The sequence below is a fragment of the Phaethon aethereus genome (genome assembly GCF_964289735.1).
Source record: "Phaethon aethereus genome assembly, chromosome: 9".
In the NCBI taxonomy this organism is placed as follows: Eukaryota; Metazoa; Chordata; class Aves; order Phaethontiformes; family Phaethontidae; genus Phaethon; species Phaethon aethereus.
Genome location: NC_138585.1, coordinates 9,744,677 through 9,761,896, shown reverse-complemented (window position 1 = coordinate 9,761,896; position 17,220 = coordinate 9,744,677). Strand labels below are relative to the sequence as shown.

The 17,220-nt window shown below is 44.4% G+C and overlaps 1 protein-coding gene across 3 annotated transcripts in view; it reads left to right on the top strand.

Moving 5' to 3' along the window:
* DOCK10 (dedicator of cytokinesis 10) overlaps positions 1-14,787 on the top strand; it is a gene marked incomplete at its 5' end in the record, with an annotated part of 166,292 nt that extends 151,505 nt beyond the window's left edge. For 2 of the 3 annotated variants that reach the window (XM_082003360.1, XM_082003359.1), the window contains 6 exons: positions 4,720-4,866; positions 5,370-5,580; positions 9,198-9,388; positions 10,118-10,218; positions 10,560-10,698; positions 12,523-13,314. In XM_082003360.1, the coding sequence (XP_081859486.1) occupies positions 4,720-4,866; positions 5,370-5,580; positions 9,198-9,388; positions 10,118-10,218; positions 10,560-10,698; positions 12,523-12,687 (954 nt within the window). In that variant the 3' untranslated portion in view covers positions 12,688-13,314. Of the gene's footprint in view, positions 1-4,719; positions 4,867-5,369; positions 5,581-9,197; positions 9,389-10,117; positions 10,219-10,559; positions 10,699-12,522; positions 13,315-13,995 lie in introns of those variants that run through there. The other variant, XM_082003361.1, reaches the window with a different exon arrangement.
* Between the last annotated feature and the right edge of the window lie 2,433 nt (positions 14,788-17,220).

Here is a 17,220-nt window from a genome sequence, read left to right as displayed (position 1 = left end):
GCAATGGCGAGTCCTTCCTCAAAATGGCGGCAGCAGAGGGGGAAATGGGACTCTGCTACTTGCGGCTTCTTGCCAGGGCTCTCCCAGAGGCAGCTACTTGTAAGTGGGTAATTCAGCTGCAGCAGTTCTGCTGAACTGGGTTAAAAAATCTCCGTTACAGTGCAATGACTTTCCAGCTGCCAGTGCCACAAGGGCAACTTCATTTAAACAGCTTTAGTGCTTGAAAGCGTATGACTTTTTCATAGCTGCGTATTGCTCGATCTGTTCCCTGGTGCCTCCAGACACTGAGCTCTAGATGCAAACAAGCACAGCTTCCTCCTTTCCTTCTGCAGAAGAGATTTTATGTGGTGGAAAGTGGGACTGCTCTGTATTGCTCTTTGCAGAGGCATAGTGACAAAAATGTATGGCACAGTGCAAATAATTAAAGGTGGATCATTCCCATCAGAGTTACTTGTGCCTCATTTACGAAGGAAAATAGGAGTGGGCGTGCAGAACTAATTAAGGAGGGCTTACCAGTACACAAAGCACCACGGCAGGTATGTTTGCTACAGATGAAGCTTGACCTGGAAGGAGAGACAGACAGAACAGTCTGTTCCCATATCCTGGTTGTGCCTGCATATTTTTCCCTTTGGAAGGTTTCCTTTCTGTATTTCTGTCAGTTCCTTTTTCCCATGTGCCGCTTGCCTCCATTTTGGCTGTGCAAGTGGAAAGGTATGGGGCCTTTCGGTCCTTCTGTTGGCAAGAGTATTGCAGGCCTCCATGCTGAAAACAGTCTCAATGCCCAATTCATTTAAATCATTAAAAGCAATTCCCTTTTCTGTGCTTCTGACAGATTTTGCACACTTCCCAAAAGCTAATGGTTGCAGGTTTTGCTAGTGTTATACAGTTAAACCAGTGTAAAGCAATACGAATCGCTCTGCTTAGGCCACTACAAAGGAAATGGCACAGAAGGAAACTCAGCATGCAGGTATGAGATTCCTTTTTAGTCTTACACATATGCTGTTCTATAAAATGCCTGTGGGTAGGTACATATGTAAGCACACACATATAAAAAATGCATTATTACACATGCGTTTATTCATTAAAACTGTTCGTCTATTGCATCAATAATAAATACATATATATGTTTTGTAAAAATGGAGCACTGCTGTTTCTTAACTGAAACAAAAACTGCAGGGAAAGCAGATTAAAGGACAAAATAATATTGCAAATACTGTTTGCAGGGGGAATTTGGGGGATTCTTAGTGAAAAAATAAAATCTGCAGCTGCACCTGAAAACCATTTTTCTTCATGCAAAAGCAGAGACAGCGTTTGGTTACTGCATTGCTGCAGGGACCCTCTGCAAGGATGATGTGAATGAATGTAGTCCTTAGGGAGGGTGTAGCTGGTTGTTTTCGCCAGAGAGCTTTATTTGCCAGTTCAGAGCGCCAGATCTCATGGCAGTGGCTGTTTTAGACTGCAACCTCTGTTAAGGGCCGTGGTGACAACATCTCATTGCACCACCAAGTGGCCACACTAGCCAGTGCTTATGATTTTATTTACAGATGAGTGCTTTGAGAAGACAAGTTCTTTCTTGAATTTAAAAAAAAATAAACAAACAAATCTGTTAAATGTGTCAAGGAGCTGAAAACTCATATTGTGCTGATAAGCAAAGACATTCAAGACTGGTTTTCAGAGCAGTGTTAGGTAGAGGTAGAGCTGAGGTTTTGTTCTCCTGCCTGTGCAAGAAGCTGTAGAAGTTGGAGGGCAGATTTTCATAGCAGTAAGCTGACTGCGGGTTTACATCTGAAGATCAGAATATGTGTCCCCTTTTCCAAACGTAGTAAAACACCTGTAGCTTCCTTACCAAAGAGTGCAATACACTCACACACCCTAGGAGGTGATGCTCACTCGATACAGACAGGGAGGGATCCATTAAAAGCCAATTCTTGGCAGGTAAAGCAGAAGGCTTTAGCTCGGCACATCAGCTGCGGGGTAGCGTGTACTCTTCTAGCAAAGGGCAGAGAAGAGTCTGATTTACTGTGAGCTCCAAGGGCTGTGTCTGAGGGCATGTGGGGAGGAAGAAGGGCGTTTTCAGCGCTCCCATGGTGATAGTGCCAGGTCACAACTTGACTCTCGGCACATCAGAGCTCAGTGGAAACCAGTAACCTACTGTCTGGGAGATCGTCTCCCTTCTGTTACGTTTGGCTGCTCCATGTAATAATTTTCATCTGTAAGGCTGCATCGTTCTTGCAGGGCAAAACCAACCAGTACGAAAATAATCTAGGGATATGCATTGATAATGTGACCTTGGCTGCTTAATATTTTAAAATCCTGAAATTGGAGGATATTTTTCTCCTAAAAAGTATTTAATCTTACATTCAATAGTCTTTGCCAGCCATATAGCATATGGCAGACATGATTATTTATAGCTCACAATTAACTTCAGCTTGTCAGCTGAAATACTGTAGGGAATATGTACCTAAATGATGCCTCTTGCATTAGCGACTAGACTAAATCTGTTCGTTGTTTGTTTTCAGGTATCTTTTTTTAATCAAAACCATTAATACAGATATCATCTTCTTGTGCCATGCAGCATCAGCACGGAGATTTGGCACTTACGTGTAAACACTGTGTTCCAGCATGCAAACATACACAGAATCAATGTTTAAGAGGATGAACTATATTGTAGTTTTCTATGTGATTAATTTGGAAAGCAAGAAGGTTTTTTGTTGAAAACATGGAATAGTAAAAGAGAACAGATGTTTTTTGACAGAAGCAGTCCTGAGTAACATATTTGAGTATGGTTGCATGAGAGTAATAAGGTTTTCCCACATAAAGCAGTCTTGCTTCGGTGGAACCAAGATCAGAAACCAGGTTATGATCCTGTAGATCTTTTCCCAGTGAAATCAGTAGAAAGTCAATTGCCTGCCTAGCTCAGTAAATATTTATAGGGTATCAGCTTTTGAGCTCTAGATTTGTTCTCTAATTACCTGTGAAGTTCTTCATATGCCTATGGAGTTAACAATATTATCAATTTAAAAATTGTGTAATGTTAGAAGGTCACTGTGAGACTGATTACGATACTATCAGACAAGCTGCTATTGCTGCTATTAGTCATTGGTTTCCAGTAATGCCCACGTTGCTGTTGGCACTTGCGAGATTAAAAGACAATTATATTGCTCCTTTTCCACACTGAAGGAGAAGCCTGAGATGCACATATCTGTTAATCCCTATTGAAATAAAGCTTAGGGTTTTTTTCCGAAACAAACATTGAAATTTACAGCTAATGTATTTTAATTCTGCATATTTTTCTGTGAAGATTTGCCTAGTCTGTAATTTTAGCGGCCGACAACATGAATAGGCTGGATTTTGCATGACTACCTTCCAAAGAGATTCTGAGGGTGTCTCTTGACTTCCTTCATTTGTGCTTCTCTCTTTTTCAACAGATGGCAGTTTGGCTGGGCTTATTATAGAACTAGCTGTCAAAGCCACGTCCTATGAAGTTTAAAGGCCCCTGGGTCTGACATCATTAATGCTGTCTTCCTTTCCCCTTTATGCCTGCAGCTTCAAGTATTTTTCTCTGGGTCACTTTGCGTTAAGGTGAAAGGAGGAGGCGCTGGGTCCAGCTGCAGTGGTTAATACTGCCAGACTTCAGCAGCAGCATATTGAAATCCTAGGAGGAGGGCTGGTGCTGCTTATGATGTTGAGATAAATACAGTCCTTGTTAATGGGGCACCTGCTGTTTTCTGCTCAGCTTGGAGAGCTTCTGGAGTGTTGATGTACATGTTCATCATGTAGCAGTTGGGTGTCTCACCTGCATGTGATGCAATCTGTGCTAATTTTCTGAGGTCGGCATTTCTTCAGAAGCCTGACAGGTTCTTGTTCAGCTCTTCAGTGGAGCCTTTTATTAAAGCTCTGCCAAGTCCATCCAGTGTAGTAAGTAAATGACCTTAACAAGATTGAACTTTCTGCAAAGGAGCACAGTCTGTGTGTCGTCATCTTTTTTTTTTTTTTTCTTTTCAAATGTAAATCATTTACTAATTGTCTCTGAAAATTTTGCAATTCCATATGGCCTTTCAGGATGCCACCAGAGTTCCTCTTCAGCTGCCCTGAACAGATGCAGACAGGTTCACAGGAGCTCCCGGTGCCTCGGCCCTGCGCATCACTGTGGGCAGGAGCGCCCGCCCTGCACGTGGCCGCAGGCAGCAGTGCCCCGTGCCGTGCCCAGCCTTTGCCTGCACACGTAGCTCCCACATAGGAGGCACTGGAGGTGGCATGCTGCACGCGCCCCAGCTTGGCTGGGCATCCAGTGATCAGCTGTGGCACTCACGTTCTGTTAGCACAGTGCTTCTGAAATAGTTAATTTAACCAAATGGTTAAAATTTAAAGGATTTTTTAATGTCGAATTTTTAATTCATTAGCGTTTTTCACCATACACACATCAGTGTTCTCAAGAAAGCACTTTAAGTCATTAAACAGCTAGGTCTCTTACATAAATAAATGTGTACAACTTATTTCCTGGGTAACTTAAGATATACCAAACCAGTATAAGCGCAGTTATCTAGGTGTGTGTCTGCTAGGGGTGGAGAGAGGTAAGCTTTTACCTTAGGTGCTGGAAACAGCATACTGGAGGCTCTGGTGGGTATACAGGCAACCTTGATTCCTGATGTAAGCACCTCATTCAGGCTTTGCCCTGCTTGTTGTCTTCACTGCCTCCTTCCATTTCTTTCCAAACAGGGTTTTTTTGAAGAAGAGGAAGGTAAAGAATATATCTATAAAGAACCCAAATTAACTGGCTTGTCTGAGATCTCTCAGAGGCTGATGAAACTTTATGCAGACAAGTTTGGAATAGATAATGTGAAGATCATCCAGGATTCCAACAAGGTGCAAAAGACGTGCGGTTCTTGTGCGAGGGGTAGAAGTGAGTGTGTGGCTCACATTTTGAGAGCTGTGTTTTGAATGAATGTGAACTGAGTGTGCGTGTAAACTGCTATGGTCTAGTATTAGAACCAAAAAAGGACCCTCACCTTATAGCGTGGCAGGTACTGCATGGAAATGACAATGTTACAGCAGGGCATCAGAGTCAGTGGGAAGAGAGCATATGCCAGTGTATGCCTGCAGAGAGCGTGCAGATGTTTACTGCAATGCAGAAGCAGGTTGTTTTCTCTCTCATTTAGCTTTTGCCGCTGGCTATATTCAAAAGTCTCACTGTTCTTAGGGGCCTCCTAGTTAAATATCTTTGTATTAATTGGTGGCCTGAGTATTATATTTGGAAGTCTCAGTTTTGATCAGTATTGCCATGATAGATAAAAGCATCAGAAATATAACGGACGCCTTGGTAGTTTGTCACACTTAACAGAATTTTATTGTTTGCCACTGTTACACAGGTCAACCCCAAAGACCTGGATCCAAAATATGCCTACATCCAGGTGACATATGTCACACCTTTCTTTGAAGAGAAAGAAGCTGAGGATCGAAAGACTGACTTTGAAATGCACCACAACATCAACCGTTTTGTGTTTGAAACGCCTTTCACACTCTCAGGAAAAAAGCACGGAGGTGTAGAAGAGCAGTGCAAGAGGCGCACAATCCTAACAAGTACGTTTGCTCCGGCTGCTTCCCCGCTCCCACACCACCTTTCCCAGCTAAGCCCAGCAGTGCATTTCATGTGCCAGGTTTTCTGCAGTCAGTGGGCGCAGCATGTTGTGCAGAATAAATGATCTTTTCAATGTGTCCATTGGCAAAGTATGTGCTTTCTTGCAATCCTGCTGACCATTCTAGGGGAAGTTACTTTCTTTTGTGGAGTCATCAGCTGTCTTATTTTTCCTTATTATTATTGACATCTTAACTGTTCTTACAGTGATGTAATTTGGGAGTGGTTCTGCTGGAGGCAGCTTAGCGCTCAGAACCATTGTTCTTTTAATAATAAACAGGTCGAAGAAAAAGCAGAAGAGGGTGCCTGTTCTGCTAAGAAGAGTAAAACTTAGCAGATAAGAATTTTTGTTCAAAATGTGAGTAAAGTATAATATATAGAATTTTTTAAAGCGAGAGGTAAGATTCCATCTCAGTGGGCACAATCGGTGTTTTAAGACAGGAATGTCAGGAGCACTAGATATGTCTGCTCTTACTGAGCTATATTAAATAGGTAAATGTTTAGTTCCTTGTCATGACTGAAATCTCTTTTTAAAGACGCTTCTGTCATGAAACTACTACTGAAACTTGATCTGTCTGAATTTTGGCTGGGAGCATGAGAAACTGTCTGAGATGGAGGCATTGTTCTCGTGGGCAGCCGTGAGCAGAGAGGCTGACGTTCACAGCAAAAGTTCCTGAGTGACAGAAAATCCAGTTCCCCACCAACTTCAGCACATCTGCTTCTCCCAAAGGGCAAAGTGAAGCAAGCTGCTTACAGTACAGGCATAGTAGCCTAAAAGTTTTGTTCTGGCAAGTCAGGAAAGATGCACTGATGTCTGGGGGCATCTTGTTACATGCCACAGCTTTACTTGTGAGAAGAAGAAAGGAGTAGCAGCTTGTGTGTGGTTTGTTTTAAGTGCTTGAGCAGCAGTAGGTGTTTTGAGATCTGTATTGAAGCAGGTAGTTTCACTGACTTGAAAGCGTAGCTGTTACGGTATGTCTGGCAAAAACAGAGAGGGTTGTTCTTCCAGCAGAACATTTTGCCTAGGTGTCCTGGTTTCAGCCAGGATAGAGCTGGTTTTCTTCACAGAAGCCAGTGTGAGACTGTGTTTTTGGGGTTGGAGTAGTCACAGTGCCTGCCACATTGCCATCAGACCCAGAGAGCCTCTCTCCCCTTTGCACAGTGTTAAATAGGGTTCTGTAGGCATGGGCCAGGCCCCAGCACATGGCAATGATTTGTGTCTCCTTGGAGCTGCCAGGCCGACAGCATACTTCTTCCAAATATTCTGCTAGTTTATCAGGATTCTGCACTTGTTCGGGAGTGAAGCTCCAAAACACCGGAGGTGCCCACCGCCCCAGGCATTTGCCCATGCTGTTCCACACGCCCTGCCATTCATAACTATCCAGCCTTGGGGCAGATCTCCGGGTGATATTCTTAAATTGCTTGCCAACCTTAGACAAAACCGAAACAATGTTCCCCAGAAGTAGCAATAGAGGTATTTTAACTACCCAAGGGTGTTCAAAATACTGAAAAATTATTGTGATGAAGGAGGAAATGTTATGATAGAGGGTAGCAAAGGTACCATTCTGCATTTCCTCCATAAAAAACCTTTCAGAGGCAGAAGTATAATTGCTAATCGTCTCCACAAGACTGTAGCCAAAATACAGTAACGGCTTTAGTACAGAGCTCAGATGATACCACATTAAGCTCAAGGTCAGTGCTCTAAAAACAAAATTCACAGGCGAGACATTACTAATCATTGCAGAGTACAGCAGCCCGCAGAAACCAACACCGATCCTTAACATGTACAGCAAAGACGAGAGCATGATGCAAATCAAATAAACTGATATTGTGACCTGCAACCATTATTATCTCAAGCCTCGTGCCCCACGTTGGGCGCCAAAAAGGACTGTCGTGGTTTAGCCCCAGCTGGCAACTAAGCACCACGCAGCCGCTCGCTCACTCCCCCTCCCACAGTGGGACAGGGGAGAGAATTAGGAAAAACCTCGTGGGTTGAGATAAACACGGTTTAATAGGACAGAAAGAAAGAAGGGAACAACAATGATAATACCAACAAAGGAATGTACAAGAGCAAGTGAGGCCCAGTACAGAGATTGCTCACCACCCCGTGATCGACAGCCCGTCCCCGAGCAGCGATTTCCGCCCCCCGGCCAACTCCAGTTTATGTACTGGGCATGACGTCGGATGGTAGGGAATATCTCTTTGGCCAGCCTGGGTCAGCTGTCCCGGCTGTGTCCCCTCCCAGCTCCCCGTGCACCCCCAGCCTGCTTGCTGGCAGCCCAGCACAAGAAGCTGGACTGTCCTTGACTGCTCAGCAACAACCCAAAACATCAGCACATTATCAACAGTTCCTCATCCCAAATCCAAAACACAGTCTCACACTGGCTTCTGTGAAGAAAACCAGCTCTATCCTGGCTGAAACCAGGACACCAGGTTATTGCATGCTGTCGTCAGCTCCCAGTGCTCTCAGCCTGGCTCCATCTTCAGCGTTAGGTGGGAATTTGATGACCTTCTCTTCTCCCCTGCTTTTCCCTCTGGCACCTGCCTCAGTGCTTTTCTGTAAAGGAAACCACTTTGAGAAGAAAGCAAGGCTTACTGGTATGACTGGAGGAGCAGTGGAAGTTAATTGTGCTTGGGCAGAGGTACTGGGTGGCTGGAACCGTACCTGCTCAGCGTCTGCTCCTGAGCCTGCTGTCTGCTTTGCGCAGAGGACAAGTGCTGTCTGGCTGCAGTCTGTGGATCCCTGGCGCTCTGCCGTGCCTGGTTGCAACTCGTGCTTCCAGCTCTCCTGGGTTTCATGCTCTGCAAGGAGACAGGCACCCTGTAAGCTGGAGCTTATTTAGGTCTGAGCTGACTGGCAGCAGATGCTTGCCAGAGGAGGGCATGCACGAAGTTTGGGACGCCTTCCAAAGTGTGTAGGGCAATTGGGAAAAGATTGTTAGCTTAGATCAGGCTTAATGTGCCATAACTGTACCTTTGCCAAACTCCTTGAGATCCATGAAAAGGCCTTGACTGGGAGGAAGGGGTTTTAACGATGAGTAATTCCTCTGTCAGCTCCCATAGCAGTATTTAGGTAGAATACTAAAAGTAACTCCTTACTTCTTTAAGGATGATTAATATTGTGTGTATTAATAGTGTGGGTGAAGGATACCCAAGTCAGCTAAACTAGAGGCTCTTGCCTCTAACTTGAAATATGTTTGATGGGATGTTTTGAGCTGTTTGATGTTCAGTACGGGATTATAATTTGGTGCTTTAACTCAGAAGAAGAAATTTGTGGATTCTAAAATCTGAACGGCAAGAACTTTTTGCCACATGGATGTGCCAAGAGCTCAGTAGCAAACTGGTGAAATCAAAAGGAAATGCTCTTCCAGTGCCAGGTACATCAAAATTCAATTTGGACCTGCTGTGTCACCATCGCTCATTTACTGATTAAAACATAATTTCTATATATCGATAGAGAGATTGACAAAGTCAAAAGTTAATACTTTGACTCAATTGTTTTGCTTTCTTAAATATCTTTTGTTGGGTGAATTTCTCTGATACATTTCTTCCTTTCGAGTAGCCAGTCACTTGTTTCCCTACGTGAAGAAGCGTATTCAAGTCATAAGCCAAACCAGCACAGAGCTGAACCCTATTGAAGTAGCGATTGATGAGATGTCCAAAAAAGTCTCAGAGCTCAATCAGCTTTGCACAATGGAAGAAGTGGACATGATCCGACTGCAGCTCAAACTCCAAGGAAGTGTCAGTGTCAAGGTAATGACAATTTGCCTTTTCTCTTTTTTTTTTTCTTTCTCTCTTTTTTCTTTCTTTTTTTTTTTTTTTTTTTTTTTTTTGGGCAACCCATCTACCTACATTTTTATTCTGATTTTCATCATTCCAGACATGTCTTGTCTATTTTATATTTCTGGTCATATCTTGTATTCCACTGCTGTTGGTGCCTGCTCTAAAAATGTAAGAGAATGGAAAGTTTTCCACTGATGTTGATGACTGCTGGTCATCATTTGTGTGCAAATACAACTATTTCAGTCAAATCTTCTCTAAGGAAATGTTAAGGCCTTTCAAACAAGACCATCACATGTCACTTCAGAATACAGCCCATCTCACAGCCAAGCATGCAGATACTTTAAAGGGAGTTTTGTTAGGATTAGTTTTGTCATTTCTTATTTAGAAAAGTTGGGATTGGTGAGAGGAGTGCCTGTTTCTGGTGCCCTCATTAAAATGTCTTCAAATGTGTAGCTTTCTAGATGGTTAACTAGCTGAGGACTTTCAAAGGCCAGCAGAGATTCGCAGGTTGTGTGAGGCTGACCAGCTCCCTTTTCTTCAGTAAAACTCTTCAGGTTTCATCCAGGTGACAAGAGGAGTGATGTGATGTTCTTCACACAGGCTTGATTGCCTGAGGCCAGTCCCTGAGCCTTGGGACACAAGAGAAAATGATGATAAACTGCTTGTTCTCTGCACCTAATCTGTGTATTTTTCCCCCAGGTAAATGCTGGACCAATGGCCTATGCTAGAGCTTTTCTGGAAGAGACAAATGCTAAGAGATACCCTGATAATCAAGTTAAGCTTCTGAAGGAAATCTTCAGGTACGCATTAAGTTTAGACTTTCCACCCTCTGCACAGGATGAGTAGCATGAGTAGGTGTAACATGAAATCAGTCTGAATTGAACCAGGCTAATTTACATGTGCATTTACACTATCTTACAAGTCATTGCCAAGAAAGCATATACTGAAGTTTTGGGCTGTCCTAGTAGCCTACATTCCTCTTGATCTGAGGGCGAGTTCTGAAATTCACTTCTAACAAGGTGTAATTTGCAAGTGGGAGAAGAGGTACAGTAGTGTGTGTGTGTGTTTGTATCTATATAGATAAATATTTTTCATTACTACAAAATTTGTATGGTTGTTCTTTGTGCTTTTGTGCTTGCAGGCAATTTGCAGAAGCATGTGGACATGCTCTTGATGTCAATGAACGCCTTATTAAGGAGGACCAATTTGAATATCAGGGAGAGATGAAGTCTCATTATAAGGACATGCTCAGCGAGCTCTCTGCAGTTATGAATGAACAGGTCAGATCATCTATTTTGGTGCTGGTTGGGCTGAACGAGGGTGGCTAATTGTGTCTTCTAGCGACAAATGAAGCTGTAGAGCAAAATACCAGAAGTAAAAACTAGAAGTGTAACAAGTCACTAAGAAAACAGTTGTGTGTTTTTCCCTCTTTTTTCTTTTAAATCCAGCTGTACTGTATATCTTGAATCTGACTGATCAACAAAGATTTGGTTTTTACCTGTCTTGCTACATATTGAAAAGTTGAATGTTCATGAGGCTAAATGCAGACTGAGGTCTAAAGGTGTAGAAATATAATCAGCTGAAGTAGCGTTTTATGTGTTGCCTGCTTTATCCTACAGCTGTGTGGTATTTAATTAAAACAGTAAATTGCTTTTAAGACCCAGCTTATAACTGGAGGACGTATCTTTATAGTTTCTATTTGTATTCAGCTTTCAGAGCAAGATTTCCTTCTTCTTTTATTTTTTTATATTTAAGTACACTGGCAAAATACATGCCGTGTTAAAACTCTATTTCAGCTGTTAGCAGCTTCGGAAGGATGAGCATGCATGGCTACGTTTACATTTGCATACTAAAGTGCAAATCAAATCATGCTTAGTTATTTCTGTGCATGCTTGTGTGTAGGACGCCTTAGATTGCATCTGAGAAATACTTATTCTCCAGCAGTTGCAGTGCGTTTCCAGGTGCCTATAGCACACATAAGCACTGGTTGCGTACAGAGTGACATTGATTAACCATTGGTATCAGTGATGGCATCTCACAGAAGTGTCTAACTGGCTCCCCATTAGACCATGCTGTATTATTCATCTTCACATGTGAGGAGAATAAGGATTTACCAGAAATTTTGGCCCGTTGTTGTTACTAGTGTAGGATTGAGCTAGTTTTTCATAGGGTGTAAAGCTATGAAAGTGCTTGGAAGACTTGGTGTGCCTTGGTATGCCAGGTGGGGGTCGAGCTCAGTGGTGGTTGCTGTTCTGTGAATTGTGCTCCCTTCCTGTTTAGGTTTATAAAGATTTGTGAACCTCAAGCATTCCAGTAATTTTATCATAACTAATATTTATCACTGTTTCTTATATCAAGTACGCAAGTATTAAGGGTGTCATTTGTTATTCCAAGTTCATGGCTCTCCCATGGAAGGTATTTTGGCCATCCAGTCAATGCGCATAGGCAGTACCATATTTCTTGCCCATTCCCCATAAGAATGGAAAACATATGGTCAATTTAAATGAGGTACGAACAGCCTATGAGTTTCAGCATTCGTAAAATATTTGGTGAGTTCTATTAAATACTCACACCTGTATTTATGTCACTGAGCTCTGAGTTTTCTTCATGTAAATGAAAAGACTAAATAATACAAAATTACTTGTATATAACAATGTTAATATGTAAAGTTAAGAGTTAATCCAGCAAAGTTGTCATCTGTTTAACCCAAATCATCTGAACTTGAAAGTCCACACCGAAAACCAGTCTCCCACTTGCAGAGCCCTGTGGGACAGCCTTATAAGCAACAGCCCAGTTTCCTAGGCAGCATGGCTTTCCGGGAAGACTCCAGTCCTCTTGCAACAAATGCATGAACTCCCTACTTCTGAGCAGAGCATTGCCTCAGAGAAATCACATGCTGTAAACCGTGGCTGAAATATTTATCTCGCAGCTGGAAAACTTGAGGCTCTATTGTAACTGTGCTGTGTGCTTTACACCAGTAAGATTTGCCATCTTTCCCATGGTTGTATTCAAGAGGGTTTTATTTGCTCACCCATTGACAGTGACTATTTCATCACCATATGTTTTTCTCTTTTTTGTTTTGTTTTGTTTTTCTTTTCTGACAGCTCTGTCATGGTCCTTGCTTATACAGCTTCTCTTCTTCCCTGTCTAACATTTCCCTCAATACTATAGCCAAAAGTGGTATGTTCATTTTTCTTACATCTATTGTTTCATTTAATGTCATGTACTTTCCTCACTTGCTTGTTTTTCTACTTGCTATGTTTGTTTAGTTTCATGTCTAATGACTCTCTTGCTGAGGGAGTTAAAAAAAAAAAAAGACGAGGGATACGTGTGATTTATTGTCCGTGAGCGGTGTTGAGACGCATGTTCTTTAGGATCCTACTCATGAAGTTGGGGCAATGGGGCAGCTCAGAAAGAGCATCCTAATGCAAAAGCATGTGCCGGTAGTAGCAAAAGTGGCCGGATGGAAGGGCCAGGGACAAGTGGTGTAGAAAGGTACCGACTAAGCCAAGACTCCCTTGTCCTGTGAGCGTGGTCGCCTTCTTGCAACTTCCCTGCTGTCCTTGCAGCTTCCCTGGCTTTGCTGGGCGCTGCCAGGGAGTGCCCGAGTCCCAGTGCTTTTCTTCCAGCCCGCGGCGTGGGAGCAGCTCCTTCCCAGAGCTGCCGGAGTTGCTGGCTCAGGCACTGAAGCTGTACGTGGAGGCAGCGTGGTCATGTCTGCCCGAGTAACAGATGTGGTGTGGTTGACCGGCAGCCCTGACCAGGGATAACTGGGGGTTGGTGGCGTAAGATTACGCCTGGAGCTTTGTGAAGGGGAGAGCTTTCTATTCCACTGCTAACGGGTGCATGGTCAACGGAGATGGCCCCTGTTTCTGCTGTGGATGCTTCAACATAGTGCCCCATGGAAGAAGGCAGGTTTTCAGTCTGTATTTACAGAAGTAAGCAGGGAAAATACCTATTACCAAGGCTAAAAAGAACTTCTTCAGGAAAAAAAAATCTTTATTCCTGCTGAAGCCTGTGTGTAGGACAGGGCAGAGCTTTTGCCACTGCTTCTCCCCGAGAGTGCAGCTCTGCCTGCAGCCTCAGCCTGGCAATTGGTCCAGACCCTGCCTAATGGACATATTTTTTCAGCTGCCGTGTGTGAAGCTCGCTGGGGATGCTGCATGCCCGAATGACAGCGTGGGCAGAGCTGGGGCTGGTCTGTACCATGGTCAATAGGTGCTAGTGCAGGTGTCTGCTGAGTTTATAAAATGTAGGTGATTTCTCAGTTGTGTTTGTATGAGAGTTGTTAGAGAAACACAGTTCAGGGAATGCCACGAAGCACCACTTGGCAGAAGATGGTGACCCCAGCCCCATTCATCCCACCAGCTCAGAGGACATCCTCCCTCTCGCTGCAGCCTCCCGTCACTTCTGGGTCCCCCAGCAAAGGTCCTTTTCCTCTGCCAGATCCTTAGCATCATTGTGTAATAAATAAAATATGGGAAATCCTTGGTTAGATAACGAACACTTCAGACGCCAAAATATTCAGATCTCCCTCACTGTTGCATATTTTTTTGCTTTTCTTTTTTTATGAAAAGATTGCATACAAGGAGGACTCGGCAAAACAGCAAGGAATGGAACGCACTTATTCACGAGTCATCAATAGAGCCAGCTCGTCTGTGCCAGCAGCAACCACCCTGGCAAATCCTGATGCTTGACTGCAGCGTGGGGAACACACAGCCTTGGAAGGACCTGGGGTGGCTGGGGGAGTGTTTTGTTCCCCCCCCCCCACCCCGTTTAGATTAATAGTACTGAAAATGAATTTGATCACGGACAATGCCAGGAAAAGGATTTGTGGGTTATGATTTTAATTTATTGGAAGTCTTCATGGTGTTATTTTTTTAAAACTGCAAGCTTGATTTTTTTTTTTTTTTGCCTGTCCCAATATTTGCACATTCCATACCTTTTCTTTGTTGTCGATGTTTGGTTTTGAGCAGCCTTTATTAAGCCAGGTTAATCATGAAATTCCCATTGAACAGATAGGTACACAGCAAACCCCAAGTTTGCTATAAATTATAATATATCTAATACTAAGTCCTAGTATACATATATTTTAAAGGTCAGAGTGGATGTTTTATAACATTTAAGTATATTGCAATTGTAAATAGAAGATGTGTAAAATATGTCATTTTTACAAAATTTTAAAAATATCTTTTTAGTTAATTATGACAGTACTAAGAATATGGATAACATTTCAGTTACCATTATATTAAAATATTTGTGTATGTGTATAAAAGCGTCCATAAAACTTTCTCTTTGAAGGTCTGTGCATTGGTTCATTCCCATGTCAGCACTTTCCAGAGCGGTGGAGATCAGGATGCCTCCTGCATCCCGGCTGTCTGTTGCGTTGTGGTTGCTGACAGGGACGCTTGGGACCATCTGCAGAACATGCCTTCAGATTCTCTCCATGGCCACAGACTGAGGTCACCCTGGGAAACGGGGCTCGGTGTAGTCCTCCTGCTTGAGGCCAAGGAAGCTCTGCTCTTCCTTTGAAGGGCGTAGTCCCAGATTTTCCCCAGGGCGTATTGGGAAACCGTGCGCCTGTAGTGAGATGTTTGTTTAGGTTTCTGCATCATGTTGGGATGAGGTGGAGCGGTTCTGCCAGCTCTTATGAGTTAACTTTGGCACTCCCACACTCTTCCATGTTCATTCCTTTGCCTGTAGAAAACCCCTGCTTTCAGGGGTCCCTGCTGGTTGTGCGTGTATGTTAGGATACATACTATTCTATGCATGCAGTCCCCACATTCCATTAAGCTGTGGCTTATTTTCCCTGGAGAAACCCTGGCCTCCACAGGTTCATGAGTGTTTGTTCGGGTCAGGGGCCAGCGCCAGATCTTGCTACGTGGGGATGCCAGGAGGGTTTTCCCCGTGTGCTGCCTCATTCTGCCCTACTGTCTCCGTTCCCTGTGCCTCTTCCCGTGACACCCTCCGTTCACAGCTGGTCAATCTCAAGTTGTAGCCTGCGGGCCAGAGCCAAGGGTGGCCTCTAAATTCACCCCATCTATTCGAGCAATGTAAAAGCGCCATCATCCCGTCTCTGCCTGCGCAGCGCGTGCTGCTGTGTCTCGCTGTCAGCAGATCTGGGATCTTTCAGAAGAAGTCTCTGCTCAGGGTTGAAACCCACACGGCGTTCTTTCCTGGTGGGAGAAGGAGGGGAGCGGTTGGGATGAGCACCCCATGGGTTGGGATGGGCCCCGCTCCAGCGTTAGCGCGGTGGCAGCGTGAGCCCGCGCCTGCCCAAGCTCTCGGCTGTGCATGTCACACCAGCATCGGCCGTGCAGCTGGGCGGGGAGCCAGGCGCCTTCCTCATCCTCACCTTGAAAAGCCCAGCTCTGCTCCTCAGACACTGCACTGTTCAAAACCAATAGTCTGCTGAAAGGAATGATTTCTGGCCCAGATTTTAACCTGCTTTATACTATATGTGTCATGGTAGATGAAGTTACCTGCTCGTTTGTGTCTGTGGGAGGAACCAGTCACAGACACTGGGAACCCGCGTATGGAGGAGGTAAGTCGGAGCATCGAGCTCTCTTGTCCTTCGGTTTGTTGGTCCCCTGGACTCATTTTGCATTCACTGTGATTTGTGTTTATGGATGGGTACTTCAGAAGCCATCAAGGTGACTTGGAGACAGACTGCTTCTAATTAATGGCCACAAGAATGGAGCAACTCAATCTGTTGAGCATCTTTGGGAATAACTAGATTGCAAAAGTGTGGTTTGCACCGAGGCAGCGGTGCAAGCTGACACCGGGCTGCTCTGAAGCCAAGCTGTGGTCTGTAGAGCAGAGGTAAGGAGATCCCTGGATTGTTTTCTCGATAGCTTGCACACAAAAGGAATTTCATGGGTAAGTCTAAGGGTTGCAGGGTTTGGCTTATTTTAAGGCACCAGCTCTGCAGCCTCCTCTGGGGATTTGAAAATCCAGCCCTTATTCTGCCTGTTACCTTATTGCTGGCGTTAGAGACGCTCAGGCTTGAGCGAAGCTGGGTCCTTATTCCAGATGGCTCTTCCTCTCCTGCTGTGTTCAAGCGCTTTCAGCACAGCCGCATGACAGCAGTTAGCAAACATGAGCTTTGAATCGGGGCTGCAACAGGGAGGGAAAACAGAGCATTAAATCATGGATCGTCCCAGCATTCGGGGGGAGAAGAGAGAAATGCAGAAGGCAACATGAAGGAGTAGGGTTATTACGAAGGTGGGTTCAGCCCTTCACTGCCATAAAATTCAGCGACCAAAACTGCAGCAGTTGGATGTGTGGGCGTGGAATCCCTCATCCACCCCGCCCGTGGGCTGTGAAAGCCCCCCCGAACGGCTCAGTGCTGCCCGCCATAGAGCAGGCACTGTAAGAAAGGGCTCTGTTCGTACAGTCGCTGCTTTTCAAACTCGTGGGATTACATGAGGTCTACACCTTTTTTTTTCCCTGCCGAAAGCTCAGCTCAGAGACTCCTTTTGTCTCGGGCGAGCACAAGAACATGGTCGGCTGTTCTCAGAGCTGAGCTCTTCTCCAGTAGATCATTTCTCGGTGTATTCTCACAGCTGGGTTTATTTTTCAGTCACTTCTGAAAGTGATTCTCTGGACTTTCTTTATTTCAAGTCCTAGGACACTTTTAAAATAACCACACAACAAACAGATGCTCGTCCCCACTGCTGCCGTTCGTCGGGTTTACTTTTGCTGCAGGCTGGGCAGGGCCTCGGTGGCCCGAGCGCAGGCGTCCCGGGGACCGGGCAGAGGTGGCGGTGAGAAATGCTGAAGTCAAAATTTTGTTAATTGTG